This window comes from Chelon labrosus (assembly GCF_963514085.1).
Source record: "Chelon labrosus genome assembly, chromosome: 1".
In the NCBI taxonomy this organism is placed as follows: domain Eukaryota; kingdom Metazoa; phylum Chordata; class Actinopteri; order Mugiliformes; family Mugilidae; genus Chelon; species Chelon labrosus.
Window position 1 is genome coordinate 5386526 of NC_140337.1, and position 18359 is coordinate 5404884.

General features: G+C 41.6%; 1 protein-coding gene across 1 annotated transcript; it reads right to left on the reverse strand.

Annotated features, from left to right (window-relative positions):
- Positions 1–365: 365 nt before the first annotated feature.
- On the reverse strand, positions 366–6680 carry LOC311487657 (E3 ubiquitin-protein ligase TRIM39-like). The gene is made up of 6 exons (XM_084544011.1): positions 5930–6680; positions 4559–4654; positions 3391–3624; positions 1748–1895; positions 1260–1286; positions 366–1142 (listed from the first exon to the last, which is right to left on the reverse strand). The coding sequence occupies exons 1-6, from the start codon at positions 6503–6505 to the stop codon at positions 595–597; spliced, it is 1629 nt and encodes a 542-aa protein (XP_084400137.1). The 5' UTR covers positions 6506–6680; the 3' UTR covers positions 366–594.
- Between the last annotated feature and the right edge of the window lie 11679 nt (positions 6681–18359).

Consider the following 18359-nt stretch of genomic DNA (forward strand, 5'->3'; position numbering starts at 1 on the left):
GCAGTTTTGCACATACAATAAATCCACCTACTTGTAATGTAACAATAAATATGATACGATTTTATTTATACAGCACATTATAAACCATAGTTAGAGTGTTTTACAGAGAAAGCTCTGACCAGTGTAAACAAATTTAACATAGAAAGTAAAATACCTGCAAATAAAAAGCCATAAAAACATGCAAAGCAAAATTTTGAGGCATGATTTAAAAGATAGTTCTGTATTTGGTGATCTAAAGCGATCCACAACTGCTGGGCTCTAAAAGATGGAGAAAAAAAAGGAACTTGTAGGGTGTGAGTAAATCTATAATGTAGGAAAGGTAAAACTAGCTTTAAAAGTAATAGGTAAAAGTTTAAAATGAATTATATACCTTGCTGGTAGCTGGTGTAAAGTATGTGAGTGTTATGGTCTTAAGAGTTGCATTACTGTGATTAAGTAAATAATACATGGATGACTTTTTCCAGATCAGGTAAAATACTGTGCGCAGTGTTTGCTAAGACAGTACTTGTAATGTGCAACAGAGTTAATCGTGGATAAAATATGTGATCATGTGCTTTTGTAAGTCTATGTTTGATTATATAGCAACTGTGTTGTTCATTTTTTGACCTCTACGATCATAACTCTCAGAGGAGCCACCTCCTTCTTTTCCGTCGCCACACAAGGATCAAACACGGGGTAAACCCTGCCAGCGAAGTCACACTTTGTGAAGGTGAAGATGTGAGTCTTGGCCTCTACGTTGAAGAACGTGACCTGCCTCTCTTCATAATCCACAAACACACCCACTCTCCGGAGAGGTGGTGACAACATTAAAGGGAAGGGATTTTGCTCTAAGACAAAATACTGCGCACCGTCCCTGTGACTAAGAGCCCACACCCCGTTTTCTGGGCACGGAGTGATCTGCTCCGTCCTCGTCAAAGAGCCAGAGGCAACTCCCAGCACCCAGTTGGCTTTCTCCTTCACCCCGACCTCCCAGTAATGCCTGCCTTTGGTCAGACCCTGAGTTGCGACAGCAAAAGTGTTTGCTGTGAACCTTGCCGGGCTGGTTGGAACTTTCTGCTTCTTTGGAGACTGCCTGACTTCTTTGCCATCTTCAGAGACAACAAGCCAGGGCCCTGCGGTGTTAGGGTCGATGGTGATGTCCTCTGTTTGAATACAAATGTGATTTCTTGTAAATTCAGAGCTGAATCTTGTCTTGAATTTAATTTCTAATCACATGGAAGCAACTTTGAAGCAAAGAGTGCTCAGTGAAAATGACCAACCTGCAAATTTCTGCACTTTCTTGAGCTCTGTGGGAGAGGACAGAACATAATAACCAGGATGATACATCATGCTCCTGACATATTCAGTGATAAATGACGGAGCGGATAAATGAGCAAAAATAGATCTATTCATCAAACCACCTCCCGTGTTCGAATCACCTTTAGTGACAACATACTTTATCAGTCTTTTGTGCATCTTCATCAGATCACTTCCCCCCATCATGGAGTCAGAAACAATGAGCTGCCATTCATCGATTACCCCCGTCCGTCCTTTTTAACCCTGTTCTTTAGGAAAGCCAGACTGAGCTAAAGTCAAGGACCAAGCTATGTTGCTGGCACAGATCCAGCAAGAGAACCCCTTTCACTTTTCCGCCAATTTCACATCTGCAGTTCCACTGATTTGCATGTCTTTGCAGCAGATGGAAGGATTGAATACAAGTGAATTTTGCATTATTGCTACTGCTGAAGAGATTTTGAGTCCAACTTACCAGCGGCCGCCTGCTCCTTAATTTCCAGGTTTATGAACTCTCTTGCATTATTTAGAGATGTTCGTATGTAACCCAAAAAATCCACTTCATCAACGGGGATGCTTGGCCAGTCCTGAGTTGATGGTAGTGTGATTTTCTCATCGAAAACCTGTTGAATGGGAGACAAAAACTGATTACTGAGCTACTAACCCTTTTCAGTAACTGCTGAGATGATATCAATTCCGAACAAGCTGATCTTATCATACCTGTATGTTAACATGGTAATGTTTTGTGCTTAACCGTAGCTTCAAGTTTTAACTTAGGCAATGTTAAAGTACAGAGTGCTTTATAGCTTCTCTGTCGTCCATTGTCTTCACTTTATACTCTGTCCAATCTGCACATTGGATGCAAGCTACAACATCTGTGGTGGAAATGTTTTGCTCCAAAGGCAAGTCAATCCCCATAGACTTCCATTCCATGACAATTCAGTGTTCTGCTGGGAAACTTTTGGACCTGGCATTTATGTGGATGTTACTTAGACATGTACCACCTGTCTAGACCAGATCAGACACCCCCACCCCATAGTAATGACACTCCTTGATGGCAGCAGCCATCCCCAGCAGGATGCAGCCTGACACAGACACACACAGAAAAACACTTTAGGAGCAACTCAAAAAAACGTGAAGAACAGCACAAGGTGTTGACCTGGCCTCCAAATTCACTAGATCCCAAACTGATCAAGTATCTGTGGGATGCACTGGAACAAGCCTGATCTACAGAGGCCTCTACATTCTGTTGCCAGACATTACAGGTCACCCTCAGAAGGCCCATGTCCATTCTCTGATGAGTTGGAACCTCATGGCCTGGTCTGTGTAAATTTTTACTTATGGAAATTGCAATAGTTGTTTTGTTATTTTTTTTCAGTGGGACACAGACACAAAGTAATTAAGCAAACTAGTTAGCAAACAGTAGCGACATGTGAATTTACTTTGAGTCATCCGTGGCCATCTCCTGATTGTATGTTCAGTGTTCCTTTTCCTTTGTCTAACTTTTGGTCTCCATTGTAGACCGCACATAAAAGATGGGTGGATGTGACTTAGACCAGACCAGACATGCCAACCAAGCCAGGCACGCCCCAAAATATACTTCTTTTTGAGTCATACCATCTACTTAATTAAGGAATTATTTTCAAAACTACCACATGCACATTGACCAAAAAGTGCTAAATTTGGCTAATGACATTGTGATTTTTTTTTTAAAGAGACGTCTGTTGGAGCTAGCACCTTGTGGCCATCAGTGGTATTGCACTTTAAGATACTTCAATTTACAGACCTGGTGCTAACACCCTCCTTTTATATACAGTTTATTTTCTCCGACAATCCCTGAGGGAAGTACATGGCTTCACTACAATAAAAAAAAAAAAGGCTAATAATTAAATCTCCACGTTATTTTGTACCACACGGTAAATTTCAGAAAACTACCCTGTTGAATGCATTGACACACAATAAGCACAGTTGATGACGGAAAGATAACTTTGAGCTTAGTGAATAAAACTGGCCTGACGTGGCTTAATTTCTGGTGTTTTAGCTTGCATGGCTGCTTGCATGAAATACTTAAGTAATACTTAAGCTTCTCAAAACTCCAAAATACAAAGCCGTATGAACCTGGTGGAGGGCAATGTGGTCTTCTATGAGTGCAAGTTGCTGTAGCTCGACACTTTTCTTCTGCAGTTCGTCAATCTCCTGCTTCAGTTCGTTGGCGAGCTTCTCAAACCTCTGCTGTTCAGCGTCACACCGCGCCTCAATCTCCTTCATCAGCTTTTTGTGGGTCTTCTTAACGGACTCTATGACAGTCATAAAGACCTTCACGCTTAACACCTTTTGTTCCTCTGCATTTTCCTGAAAATCAATCACATATAAGATTTTGTGATTAAAACCAAGAACCTTGTAGATCAACTCTAATTAAGCCTCGTGATGAGCCATGCAAACTATCATTTCGAAGCAATTTGGCAGCTCTTAGCATGTAACTTGTGGCCAAAAGAGGCGACTTCATATCGATATTTTTGTTGTTAAAGTGACAGTACTTCATTTACGAATGTTTTCAGATCAATTTCTTTCAGTAAATCAGTTCAAAATCCCTTGTTTTCTGTAACTGTTTAGCCATACTACAGAAGCTACAGTATTTTTAAGTTAAATGCAGTAAAATGAAATAAAAGACAATACAAACTGACAAACAAAAGCAATATTACAAAAAAAGATACATAACCCTCGTATTGTCTTCCTGACGACCATGCACCCTTTGTCCTCCTGGATCAAAACTGACCCGGTCTGTTTAACTATTTATAAAGCCTAAAATGAAATGAATTCTAATTCTGTATTACACATTTTAGCCATCTCCTTTTTAGCTAATTAGGCAGTAGACCACATTTATATGAAATTATGTGATATAGAAACATTCAAGACGGATCAAATTTGACCCGGAAGACAATAGGAAGGATAAATATACATTTTATACATCAAAAGTTCAAATATCTTGTTGTACATGCACAGAAAATATTCAACATTGTTTTTTTGGACCCTTTTTTAAGCTGCTACAGGAAGGCTTGGTGATTTGTGAATGAGGCTCTCATGTTGTGAGACCAGGGGATTAATCGGTGCACACCGCTAGAAGCTCTGCTCGAGTTGATGCAGGTGTCCACGGCTGATAAAAACCTAGCTATTGGCTGCTGCCTGTAACACTTGTGCATCTTCTTCCCTGCGCGTTTATAAGCCTTGCTGTGGGTGCCAGATTTCTTTGCGTTCCTTCACCTTTTCGTGTTCTGCGTTTACCTACGTTGCTTTTTTTCCTCAAGTGGTTGATTTCCTCAATCCTCTTTTGTCGATCCTGTATCATCAGCTCCACTTGTCTCCCCCTCCTCTTAATCTGAAGCTAGAGGGAAAAAGAAAATGCTAGTTGTGGGAATAACATGTTAATATGGGGACAGACATATAAATGAGACTAGATATGTACGAGTCATGATAACACTAGCTTAGATGGCAACTAAGATATTATAAAACCTAGATCTATGATGAGACCAGAAAGATGCCTAAACACAATACACTGAATACTTGCAAGTGGTAGCAGGCAAGCTAATCTCTAACATGCTAGTTAGCCATTAAATGTCTTTGCTACTGCAGTTAATCAAGTTGATTTACATTCAGTTTTCCTTTGTATGTGTTTTTGTATTAAATTAATGTTTTTGGGATTGTCCAAATTTCTCAAATATATTGGAAGAATGTTGTAAAACTGGAATGAATTTTTGCGTGTGTTTTGCGTCCGAATTCTGACGTGAGCAAGCCTTAAGCCTAACACAAGCTAATAGCACAGCTAACCTTAGCTTCTCCAAAATTTTTGTACTAAATGTTTCTGTTGATGAAGAGAAATCAGCTAAATGCTTTCTTTTTGTTCCTAAAGAGGGTAGAGCCTTCTCTGATGTCTTTAATTGCAAGAAACCTTCTACAGCAGCAAACTTTTTTTACCGAAAGTAGCTGTGTTTACATGGATGGCCCTATTCCACTTATAATGAGAATAACAGTCCAGTCAGAATAAAACAGACTGGCCTGATGGGTAGGATTTCTCAGTGAGCTCAAGGAGTGCTGTGTAAACCTTTGCTAATCCGTTCAATAGCGAAATATAACAAATCCTGCTTGATCTCACCGTTCCTCTCTGGTTGAAATAAATCTATTCTAACCGCTTGGTAAACATCTGGTGATGTGATGAGTTTCCTGGAGGGACAGAAACATGGAGGTAGCAAAACAACCAGCTGTTCAAACAACTGCTCGAAAAGATTAACGAAGCCGGAATCCATGTGGTGCCATCTCAGTCATCTTCATCTATTGAATGAATTTTAGCGTTGTCAATAGATTACAGAAAACATTATTCTTCTCTTATATGTCCTCCACAGTAGGCACTTAATTGTTTTGGGGCATGTTGAAACATTGTGTTAAGCGTCTATGTAGGCTGTTAAGTTCTCTAATCATAATGATTTCAATCAGGCTGAATAAATTGCCAGTGAAATTAAATTTAAACACGTTCATTCTGATGCCAGAATTTCTGCCTATTAAAATGTTACATGCTAATCTATAATCCCTTTACACCGAGCAGTAATTTTATTCTACAGTTCCATCTTGTGTGCAAGAAAACTAAAGAAACACTGTTTTTTACCATTTTTTGCTGTGTAGCAGCCTTTTCTGTCACAACCAAGTGTTTCCTGTGGTCGGTCTCTGCACAGATCTGACATATGAACACCTCCTCCTTTCTGCAGAACAGCTCCAGGATCTTCTCGTGCTCCTGACATATTCTGTCCTCCAAGTTTCTACTTGGTTCAATGAGCTTATGTTTGCTCAGGGCTGCTGCTGTCTTGTGAGGCTTCAGGTGAGTCAAGCAGTACGATGCCATACACACCAGGCAGGACTTTGTGGCCTTCAGTTTCACATCTGTGCAGACGTCACAGGCAACCTCACTGGCTTTGGCCACAGTGGCGCCATCGCTCGTCACAGCGCATGAAGTCGCGTCTTTAAAGTGATTGAGAACGTCTCGGAAGGAGATGTTGATCCGAAGCTCTGGTCGCATGTGAAACACTTCCTTGCACAGGGGGCAGCTAAACACCTCTGTGGTGTTCCAGTACTTCTCAATGCAGACCTTGCAGAAGTTGTGCCCGCATGGAGTCGAGACTGGATCGGTGAAAAGCTCCAGACAGATGGAGCAGCGGAACTGGTGCTCATATGGTGTGTCTGCCATGTCTGAAATTACTGGAGAGTAAGAGCATGTACAAACGGTCCAAAATTACTTGTGGTATTTAAAAAAAGAAATCCGAGAACATGAATATTGGTAACAGATTTTGTAACATTTTCTTGTATCGTTCTATCCATCTCCTCCTCCAACAAACAAACAGGTTTAATGGAATGTAAAAGATTAAATATAGGCTTCCAAAGTCGGGGTAGAAATGGAAACATGAGGAACAGAAGGAAAAGAAGCACACTTTGATAGGAAAAACTTGGCTGACAGGATATTCTCTGTCAGCCAAGACAGGACAGGACAGAACGCAGGTTAGTCCGAACAAATTCTTGTAATTGCAGGTGAGTATTTGGTTGTTAACAAACCCTATTTGTGTGAGTTTCAGGTCGGCACCACTCACAGATATTACCAGTAAAATGCTCAAACTCCCCCAAACAGTTATTTAGAACAGAAGAAACCACTTGGTGATTGGTGAATTGTCTTCAAGAAGACTAAGACAAGACCACTTGCCTTTGTTTTAGCTTTGCTTTTAAAGGTACAAACGAGATCAGCGGCACTTACTAATAATTCTGTATTAATTTTTTTGTTTCTTTGTTTTTAATGCCCTTAAAGTCACAATTATCCACTTCATCTGAAACATTTTATGCTCGGTTTCTTTGATTTAAATTACCACAAACCACGTTTGTCTGTTTCCAGATGATGTTTTCATTTATATTAACAGTCCAATGATAAAATAACCCTACCGTAAAAGTATCCTGCCTTTGTCTAGCAATTGTTCTGAATTGTGCTATATGTTTAAGCTGTTGTAAGTTCCCTGTCCACAACACAACAGGTGGTAAGGTGGCAAGACATACCTGTGGCTTTCTTGTTATTGTTGCTGTCTCGGCTGTTGGCGCAGGTATGAAAGGGCTTCAGGGTATGTGTTCTTGTTTGGGTGGATGGGCAGAAGTTCGCTGTCATCTATGATTGGTGCATTACTTCATTCACATTTGACCAATGATCTTATCACATTCTTCCGCGTAGTTAGAAGGGGATTTTCGGGGAAAGTTTATAGCTTCTCAGGTTGTCAAGTCGCTCTGCATGAACTAATTTTAAATGCTTTTGCTTAGTTTAGCATGCTAAAACTGGCCAAACCACAAGCACGGCTGAGGGTGATGGGAATGTCAGATTTAATAAGTATCTGCGTGCACACAAAAGCCAGTTATCACCACCTTCATCAAAAGTACAAGATGAAGCAATGTGTTTTACAGCCCGCGTGATGTGCGCTTCCCTTATGTTTAGGTTTGAAGGTTGTTTAAAAATGGCCCTGGACTTTAATTCTCAAAGAATAAATAAAGTCTTTGCTTGTGTTCCCCTTTAAATGTTCTCCTGTGTGAGCTTCAATGCAGGGTAGAGTGTTAAATGATTTACAAGCTGTCCTTCTTCATCTCCACCACTAGTGGGCGGTCTTGGGCAGGCACAGACGGAACGCATCCTTCTGCCAGCAGCAGACACTTTACATTCATCATGCATTCTTACCCTATACAGTAGCTGATGCCGTCGCCCGTGGCAACGTTTGAGTACGAGAGTAGAACAGGATGAAATTGTCAGGTTATTCACACATTGTCAAATGGTTTCCAATCAGAAGGTCTTGCCGAAGTCACAGAGCACTTTACCGCCCCAGCACTCTGAATTATGACCCTCAGAAATATCGACGTCTGCTTTTGCACTGCAGCTCATTGACAGCATCGATGTCGGTAACAGTTTAAAGGAGGGTTCTGTTCCAAAAATGACCAGGTCTCTGAGATGATATTGATCCTTCTCACTTCCTGCAAATGTCACCACGTCTCTGTTACACACTATTGATCTTCTTGCATGTCTTCTTTTCCTCCTTCTCTACTGAGGAGCTGCAGCAGCTCTAGTTGAGAATAGTTTGCTCAGAACAGGCTGTATTAATTATTGCGTCCGCCATGTGCTTTCACAGGTGTCTGATACAGTCTCACCTGCTCTAGTGGGTGTTTGTGCACATGCCTCTGTGTGTTCGAATATCCTTTGCGGCCCTACAGCAAACCCACTGCAGAGATTATGTCGCATGATGTTATGGAGCCACAATTTCTTGGAGTGGGGGATTCTGCTTTCTCTCCCTGTCGCAGTGTCAGTCAAGGTAAATGTATTCCTCCCTCCCCCCTTCTTTCCTCCCCCCTTTCTCACCCTCTATTCCTCCCTCTGTCTGCTGGCAGCTCTTCTTTGTATCCTCCCATCTTTTCATCTTTCACCCATCTTCCTGTCTTTTCATTTTGAGCCCGTCTCTTTGTTGTTTCCCTCTTTGTTTTATTTTCCATAACCCTATCCAAATGTTCTTTCGGGTTTATAAATAGAAGCTACACCCTTTGCTGTTTTTTTTTTTCTCTCTCTCTCTCTCTCCATTGCTTCCTGTTTTTTTTTTCTCTCCTTCCCTGCAATCCGGCACTTAGTAGAGTCTCTGCTTGAAGCTACGCTGCGCCTGTGTTTTTCCCCACTCTTCTCTCTCCACACCTCTCACTCTAAACTCCCCCATGTTGCACCTCCATCTCCCTCTTATGCTATAATCTGAAGAAAGAATTTAAAAGATCCCTGCACGCAGCACAAGCCTAAAGGAAAATTCCGCTTCAGCTAACCCACTCATCTCATTTCTTTCTTTCTCTCCCTCTCCCTTTCTTCTGCATCTTCCCCATCCCTCTCAAACAGTTCCCCCACATCTCAGCATGTTGCTTCCTCTCCGTCCTCCCTCCTCCGGCTCTATGTCGTCTTCCGCCTTCCTCCCCCGGCTCTCTGGTTTCTTAGAGAGGGTATCGACGCTCTCACCTCCTTCGGGGGATTCGGTAGCGCTAGTGAGCGTTATTGATAGTCAGTGCGGATAGTGTCACACTCTCTATGTTACTGATAACCTCCGTGTGCCCCGGCAACCGGAGGACAAAACCCACGGCTGAAATAATGCCCACCAGACCTCATCATGTGACCTTATCATCTCCCACTGGAGGAAACGGGCAATTGTTGTTGCATCATTGGCAACCTTAACAACCCCCTGGGACTTCATGACGATCCCAGTAGGGGTTTCTCTGTGGAATCTGTAGAAGAAGTGAGATCCTGTGTTGCTCAAGGGCACAGTGGTTATATAACAGTATTGGGGCAGACTGATTGATCGTTCAGAGTGCTGGGAAACCAATGATTTGTTAATTAGTGACATAACATGTAAATGACAACGGCATCGATACCATCAGCAACTGAGACCAAGATGTGGATTACATCATGCGGAAGGAAAATCTAAGCTCTGAAGTTATACTAATTCATGCTGAGGTCTGGGTTCTGTAAGGTGTCTTGAGACGATTTGTATTTTTTTTTATCGATGCTAAAAGACCGAACTTTTCTTCAGTGGTTTGAAAAACAACCTTTCATTTCCAACATTCATTTTTTTTTTTTTTTTAATGCTAGCTAAAATGAACTAAGCAGCTGTTTCAATTTAAAGTTACACTCAGCAGCTGGTTAGCATAGCTTAGCAAAAGAAAAAAGAAAAACAATGTTAGTTTGGTTCTGTCCTTTAGTAACAAAATAACCTATGTAGTTTTTCCACTTCAGTCTTTTTAAGGAAAAGAAGCAAGCAACTATAACGCTGTGTTGATTGTTGGTGGTAGCTAACCACTGAAAAAAGAAATGGACCAGAGTAGCCGTGACGCGTGACTGATTTCAGTGTTTTTGTGTAGGTCAAAACTCAAGTTGCTTGCAAAAATAATCTCATACCTTCCAAGTTGTTGCTTCGACTTGGGTTCTAAAGCATAGTTATACATTCTAAATATAAGTAGTACTCGAATGTACCGTTAGCATTTAGCCCAAAACACCGCTTTGCTACAAAAATAATCTCATACATTCCATGTTGTTGCTTGAACTTAGGTTCAGGTTATTTCCCAAAGTGCAGTTATACATGCTAAATATAAGCAGTACTCATATACACCATTAGCATCATGCGCAATGCTAGCATTTAGCCCAGTACAGCGCTTTACCTAATGCTGCCTGGAACTCATGAGTTTGTAGTTACGACGTGGACAGTCGCACAAAATGTTCGCCGTTCAAGCGGTAAAATCTGACCGCTGGAATGCAACTGTTCCTGCGTTTAGCTGCATCTGAGGTAACAGTTTAGCCAGCTAACAACACAGTAACTTGATGTAGGAACTTCAAAGGCATAATAAAACATTTTCCATACAACTCCATACAACTATCCATCCAGCTACTTCCACGGGCACCAAGTCAAAACCGAAGGTTGTGAATATCACGAGAGGGGGCCCTTCATGTGGAGGTTTCTCGTGAACGTAGTAAACATCATCCCATTTGAAGGCAGCATAAGTCCAGTTTCACAGAACTGCTAGCATGACTGCTGTCCATTATCTAAATGAGGCAGCTTACAGGTCTAAGAAGAGACATTATGACTGAAAGGTTGGGTAAACCCAAGCACATGAAAGCATACATTTCCAGCTGTAAATCATCTGAAAAACTCCTCCTTGTTTTGACTTTGGCATCGGGCATCACTTTGATGTTTTGTATGCTGCACATACTTGTGGATAAAAAAATACCCATCATCATTCCATATGTAACCCTTTGCACTTCTCCCGTAATAGCTGCTGCTGCGTCTGTAATTTTTTTGTGGAGAAAGAACGTTTTCCATCCACATCAAGAGGCCTTCACTTGTGCAGGAATGATGAACAAAACAGCGGTGAGAAAAACCAATTATAATTTTTGCAATGAAACAATTTTATTATCAGCCAAAGAATCTTTGCAGAGTTACGTATCCCGTAGCTTCAGCAGCAGGACACATGCAGCTGATGAGAAGCTACAACACTGCTGCCCCTCATTCACATGCAGCACTCAGTTTGTGAGCTGCTTTGTTCCTTCGGATCTGGCCCGTTGCTGCACGTTTGCTCTCTGTATGTCTCTCCGTGAGTGTGCGTGCTGTCCCTGGATTGGGGGAGTGCATCTCCTCCAGTGCCTTCTTTCACTGTAATAACTGTGTCACATCCGTATCAGGTAATACCCTTTCATGCATCGCATGGCTTTTGTCCCTCTGATGACTCACTCTGAGTCCAATTGACACATGAGAGCGTGCATATTCAAACCAATCCAGGATTTTCTTAAAGCCGTGTTCTGCTTAAACCTCAGAGCACAGCGCTGCAGTCCACGGCAGCATTATCTCCTCCCCTCTCAGTGATCTGATCTCATCTGATGCCGTCTGATTTGATCTGTGTATCTCATAGTCTTTTGAGAATTGACATATGCCCCAGTAAAGACACTGAAATAGAAGACAATAGCAGGTCATGTGACTGCCATTTTGAGGCTAAAGATCACAAGGTTGAATAAACATGAGAAATCCAAGCCTTAAATTATGGAGTCAAACATATTGGAATATTGAAGAGTGCTTCTTTTCAGCTGCAGGAAGCTGGGTGGTGAAATACAAGATCAAAGAGCATCTCGGGCTGAAGGCAGTTTAAAAGCTGAGGGATCTCAAATCCAGCGATTACTCCTAATCCGAACAATTTATACAAACAAAAATGAAGTTTTTTCTGCACACGCTTTCCAAATTCTTTCCCTGACTTTTGGCTGCGTAAACAGGATGACCTCTGACCTCTGACCTCCTACACGCAATTGTTTGCGCACTGTGTGTATCGACACGAGCGTCTCTCGTATCCGTCATCAAGACCTTCTTGTCACTGAGTCTTGTCTCTCGGTGTAAAAGTATGCCCTCTAAGGAAAAAAAGTATTTAAAACCACTGCAGGGAACATAATATCTTAGATTAATAGATTAAGATTGACATGAGCCTCAGTTATGGATTTCTTTATTGATTGAAAACTGACTGAAAGGTTGATCTTAAGAAACCGGGTCTCGAGAGAAAGACTGGATGGGAGCAGACACCACCACAGCAGATGTAAGTGAGTATCGAAGGAGGTGTTAACACTTACTGTACCTACGACATGCACATTAAATCAAAGTGTTTAGTAATGACGCTTTGGATGCACATGAAAGAAAACACTATAAAAAGGTTAGCAGCAAAATCCCAGTGGCACGAAACAAAGCTGGTGGAAAAGCAGTGCAGGATGGATTTCAGTTGCACACTTGAACTAAATTTATTCTATAGTTGTCTACTTATTTAATACAGTTTTGATCTACAAGACACTTTAGTCTACAGATAAAAATAGGAATTTCTTTTTAATCTGAAGTCTGACATTTAAACTGGTTTAAAAAGAAATTTCAGACGTTCTGACATCACTGTTTTATCCAACTCACTGATGCCCAGAACTGATGGCTGTGGATTAAAGTGAGACTGGGTCAACCTTACAACAGCATTACCAGGTGTTGCAGAGTTCAACAGCTGTCCAAATGTTGTGTATCTATGAGCTACAGTTTTTTTTGGCTTATCCACTCACTCTCTCATAGACTGTTTGACTTAGAAAATTGTATTTCTGCTCTCTCCTGCTACCAGGGTTCATGGAAGGGGAAAATAAATCATATAAAGGTCAAGACTCCAGCAGCACTTGTGTTAAATGGAACAACTTTATTAGACCGACGTGTTTCAGCTCATGGCCTTCATTGGGGTCAGGGACATTTTGACCTGTCACAGTATATATATATATATATATATATATATATATGGTATAAACAGTAAATACTGTATGGTGTATGGAAGGACGTTTGGAATGAGTTGTGTGTCCCAGAAAGCAGGACCTCATGTCCATAGAGTGCTGCCATAATTAGTACATAAATAACATCTTCTTTCCCTAATGACATGTCAGATTGTCTGCCTCTGTTGTCTTCTACCAACCTTGCAGTTACTGATTTCCCAGAATCACTTTGGCATCAGAAAAAAGTAACGGTCTTGTTACTTGCAAGCAAACTTGATCACTAAACTGCTCACTGAAATTAAACAAAAAAGCTGAAACAAGGGCAGCTGGACTTGTAGAGCTTCTAGAAGATGATTCGCCACTCATCCAAGAAGCTTCTCGAGTTCTAAAAGACTGATGGGGAGTCTCTTACACCCTGAAACTGGAGCCTCTGACTGATAATGGGTCGTTAGAGTACCATTCATCAAAGGAAGAGGGCAGGTTTAAACAGTTTCCTCCAACTACGTATCTATTACCTACCTAAGTATCTAGCCGTTAAGAGACACTTGTCATGAGAGGTTCTGATGAGTAACACTCACAGATGTTCCTCTCTGAACCCCAGCTACCCGCCAATCCTTTAGAACTGAAGAAGCTACTCGGATGAGTGGCGAAACGCCTTCAACAACCTCTACAAGTCTAGTTGCCCTTGTTTCAGCTTTCTTGGGCATACAATGCCCTGAATGACTGACTGAGAACGTTCCCAGATAAAATCGAACATGTCTCCAGTCTGTATTACATTACATTGAAATGAAGATAATTCTACTCGTGTAGCGCTACTCATTGATTTTGTATTGACCGATAACATAATTCCCATGCGACTGCAGCGACATTACAGCATGTCACAGATATAGCAAGCAATGACATGCGCTTATTTCATGTTTGACATTATGCCTTTTGGTGGACGTCATTTAGATGTTTCATTGACAATACAGCAGTTGCTTAGGAGAATGCAGGGTGACGGCGCTAATACTGCTAATGAAACAAAGCTGAATTTAAACATTATTGTGGACATGGACCATACATAGCCTAAGTATTATACTTTATTTTCTTTAAGAAACGCCTTTTTTTTTGGTTCAAGGTATTCATGCTTAATCTTATCTCGATGTGTAATTTGAAGAATTTGTGTCAAGGCTACGCAAAGACGTGTCGTCCCATTTTCTATACTGTGCATATAACCGAGCGCTCCAAATTCCTGACTTCCAGCGCCGTGATGAGCGACGCATGTTCTGTGGCGTCATCTTCGTGTCTGTTTGAACTGGAACAGCACCCAGAGGGGACCAGATTGGAACTAGCTCCCCTGAAGGCTCCAGGTCAGAAAGATCTCCTTTAAGCAACTGAAATTACTTCCAGAGCTCCACATTCGGATTAACTCGCTGCTTGAAGACAATGTCGGAGGCAAAAATGAAACGGACACAAAGCGGTTGGAGTTTAAAGCAATATGCAGCAAATTTTATTCAGTGCAGAAAACACAATGATACAGGGAGTGTTTGTTTTGTTTTGTTTTTTTTTTGTTTTTTTGTGCATTCTCACCTCGGCCACCATTTCTGAAAGTCCAACAACACATCACAGATTGAAATGTCCAAATACATGGAGGGGAATTCATAGTTTACAACATACGAATATGGATTTCACATGCCTTCACTTCAGGAACACAACAAAACAAGTCGGAGAAGTTCACAACAACATAGGTATCCACGTTAAGTTATAGAAACATAATTCAGTAATAAATAAAGCATCAGTTATCATGACAGAAGAAGTAATGAGGCATTAAGAATATTAGTGGGTTGTGGGATGGGGCCCTGTAGAGCTTCCTGATTGGCAGATGCCTCCCTGAAAGGACAGTGGTCACCGCCGTGAAGGCTAAGCCGACGCGTCGGTGCCACGGTGTGAACGTACAATCATCTCGAAGACAAACTAAAACCCTACATTACGTGATTTCTTCGTAGCTTTGCACAAACTGTCTGTTGCGCTGGATTGATTCTTCTTCTGGGTTGCTTCACTGTTGCTTCACAGAACTACAGACAACACAAAGAAGGGATGTACAAGAAGAAATGTGTGTTTTTGTTCTCTAGTATGGCTTTGATGTCATTTCTAGGCTGTAAAGCTGCGCCAAAGTATCCACCATTGGCAATTACTTCTCTCTATTCTAGTCAAGCATAATAAGACGTGGACGTAGATAAACATGTGCAAGCAGAGGAGAATAGTATGTTAGCAAGCATGGATTAAGGGAAACACTGCACGGACGCTATAGAGAGCAAATGGTATGAAGAAAGGTCTTGGACGCTGTTCGCCAACCTCTTGTCTGCCGTGACGTCAAGAGTTTTTTTTTAAAGAGGATGTGGGGACTTCACTCAAGCCATCTCGGACAAACTATACGCGGCTTTGCTCTATTCATGATCACAGCGGTGAGAAAAGCTCTTTATTCCACGCAGCCCTCCACCATTGGCAGCGGCCATGCTGAGCTCACCGAACCCCGCGATCGGTCGCCTTCGGGTGAAAGCGAAACGAGGTCAGGCTAACAAAGCAAAGCGGAAACACAGCGCTCACAAAGAAAGAAAGAAAAATACAGAAAGACCTTACATGCTATGATATGTGCAAGGGGGAGCAAAATGTCTAAAAACTGTAAATTATAATTTGATATGAGTCCTTAGCAAACCGGACCTGAAACATCTCGGTAATGCTCGTAGCCTCACTTTGAACAACACGCTGAACCGCATCCGCACAAATGGCTTATTAACTGTTTATTAGCTGAAACAAAGAGTTAGCTGTTGGATTGGTAAAGGTGTCGTGATATCGCAGAGAAAAAACACTCTCACTAAGAAGTCGTACATGGACAGAATTGGTAGATTTCGACTACACGCAAACTCCTGTCGATAATACGAACCATTTGATGGCTTTTTCAACTTTTTACCCTGAGTTTGTATCAAACTCCTTTCTCCCCTTCAAAGCTTTCATATTAAGAGTTGAGGTGTTTAGCTACAAGTTCCAAAGAAAAATGGCTGACAGTAGTAGGTAATGCTTACATGGACAATATGTCTTCAACCCCAACTGAAGTCATTTTGATTAGAGATTCTGTTAACTGTTTACATGGGCTCTAAATAAAATGATTATTTGATAAGATTTATGCGTTCACATGCCCTGAAAACTAAATCAGAAGGTGTTGTGCCCACTGTGGAGCTCACCAACCGTTATTGATGGACCCACGTTTTCAACATGGCTGCCCACTTTGTTCGTCTTCTCAAACAGTAGTTTGAAGATGTTTCTGTCCCTCAGGGGAACCTGTCACATTTTGTCTTCCCCATGTCAGGCAAACATACATAGAAAGGATTTATTTATTCCAAATAAAAAAAAGTGCTAACCCTTTCCTATTGAAGACATAATGAAAGGTTTACACGACTGAAAATTCCTTCCGATCAAGTCACCTGACCAAGGTTTAAATTTGGATTATCACTGTAATACTAGTGCCCATGCAAACACAGGTTGCGACTCCAGCGAGGATCAAACCTGTGACCAAATCCACACGGCACATTTCACATTGAAATGACCAGCTTACTTCCTTTGAGTAGTGTCTGTTGCCAAGCAACATTAAGGTTCTTAGATTCTGACAGGTAGCTATTTACAGCCTCCAGATGGAGACTCAATTACAGCGGATCTGGACCCTGGGCAGGTCCTACAGTGGCAATTTAAAATCTTCCCTCTTTTATGTACAATGTGTTTTATCCTTTCACTGTCTAGTTTCTATAATCATTAGGGAATATGTGACATTTTAACATTTTTAACATGACTCAAAGAGTAGCCACCTGATCCGAAGATTCTCGCTGATAATAGCTGGCGTTTGAGTGTTCCGAAACATTTCTTGATGTCGACGAGAGCACTCGCAATTAATCTGCGGGCGCTGGTTACGTAAGAACCCATCACTCACTGTAAGAGGACCAAATTCAGGTTATAAATTATTACTGTAAGAGAAAATCCACAGTGTTCTACAGTAAGGTGCCATGATGTCAAACAGCTGGATAATACCGTGCAGGTACATAAAAGAGGTTGAATCTCAGTGGTGTCCACTAAGCCTGGCTGTGTTCTATTTCTAACTGGTTAATCCCACCAGCTTGGGCACAAAATGCATCAGCACTGGATACGCCCCAAACTGATTTTAAATTTTGAAATAATTATGTGCAATCAACAGTTCTTACATGGTGTTCAGCCCGGCTGCCAAATCAGGCCCACCCAAATCCGTATTACCGTGCAAATGTCAGGTAATTATTTGAAAGCCATGCAGAATCCAGTTAGGGGAGAAGAAAAGAGGGGTTTGATATCAAACTCAGGTGACGTCGATGACTAAATTTCCTTTGCACTGTGAGGGAAGGAGGAACCGGTGGGGCGGTGAAAGAGGAGAGCGGGCGGCAGCAGCGTGTGCTGATTGCACTTTCTTTTGCGGCCGCTTCCTGTCCTCGAAATAGAAAAGAGGTTACATTCCAATAATAATTCTAGTAATTAGTGAGATTATTATTAAAGCAATGGAAAGATAGGCTGGCTTTTAGAAGCAGCTCAGTGTGCTACATACATTGAGAGGGGGAAGGGAGGGAATGGTTGAATTAGGAACGTGCCTATTGTCCCATTTTGTATATACATGATAGAATCATTGGTTTGATTAGTGTGCTTAGTATATTTACTATTATGAGTTTGATTAACAATAAGGGTATTCTTCGAACTTTCCATCACTGTCTTCCTTTCCATCTCTGTCCAGCAGCTGCAGTGTGCCTGGCCCAAAGGTGAGAGGGCTCAGGTTCGTGGCTGGTATCTGCTCCGAATCATTATCAAGTGCTTATTTAAAGATGTAGCGGTTAGAGTTACCTGCAGGGGCACTAAGTAACCCAACACCGATCATGGTTGAGAGCCCTCAGACACAGACGGCCACTGTTTAAATGCAGTGAATGTGACTTATGACGGAGCAGCAACATGATACCTGTTGTATAAGATGCCTTTCCATATCAGCGGCTTCAGACATGGTTTCTGGCTGGCTCGAGTACAGAATATTCTTGGCTGGGTAAGGACAAAAGGTATTGCAGCTATGAGCGGGGGAATGACAACAATGCACATAGGTTCTGCTTTATTTATATATGGGGGCATTTGTGTTATGCTGCAGTTGCCTACGCCATACTAGCCTTTTCAAACTTGCTGCTGTGTCTCTCAGTCT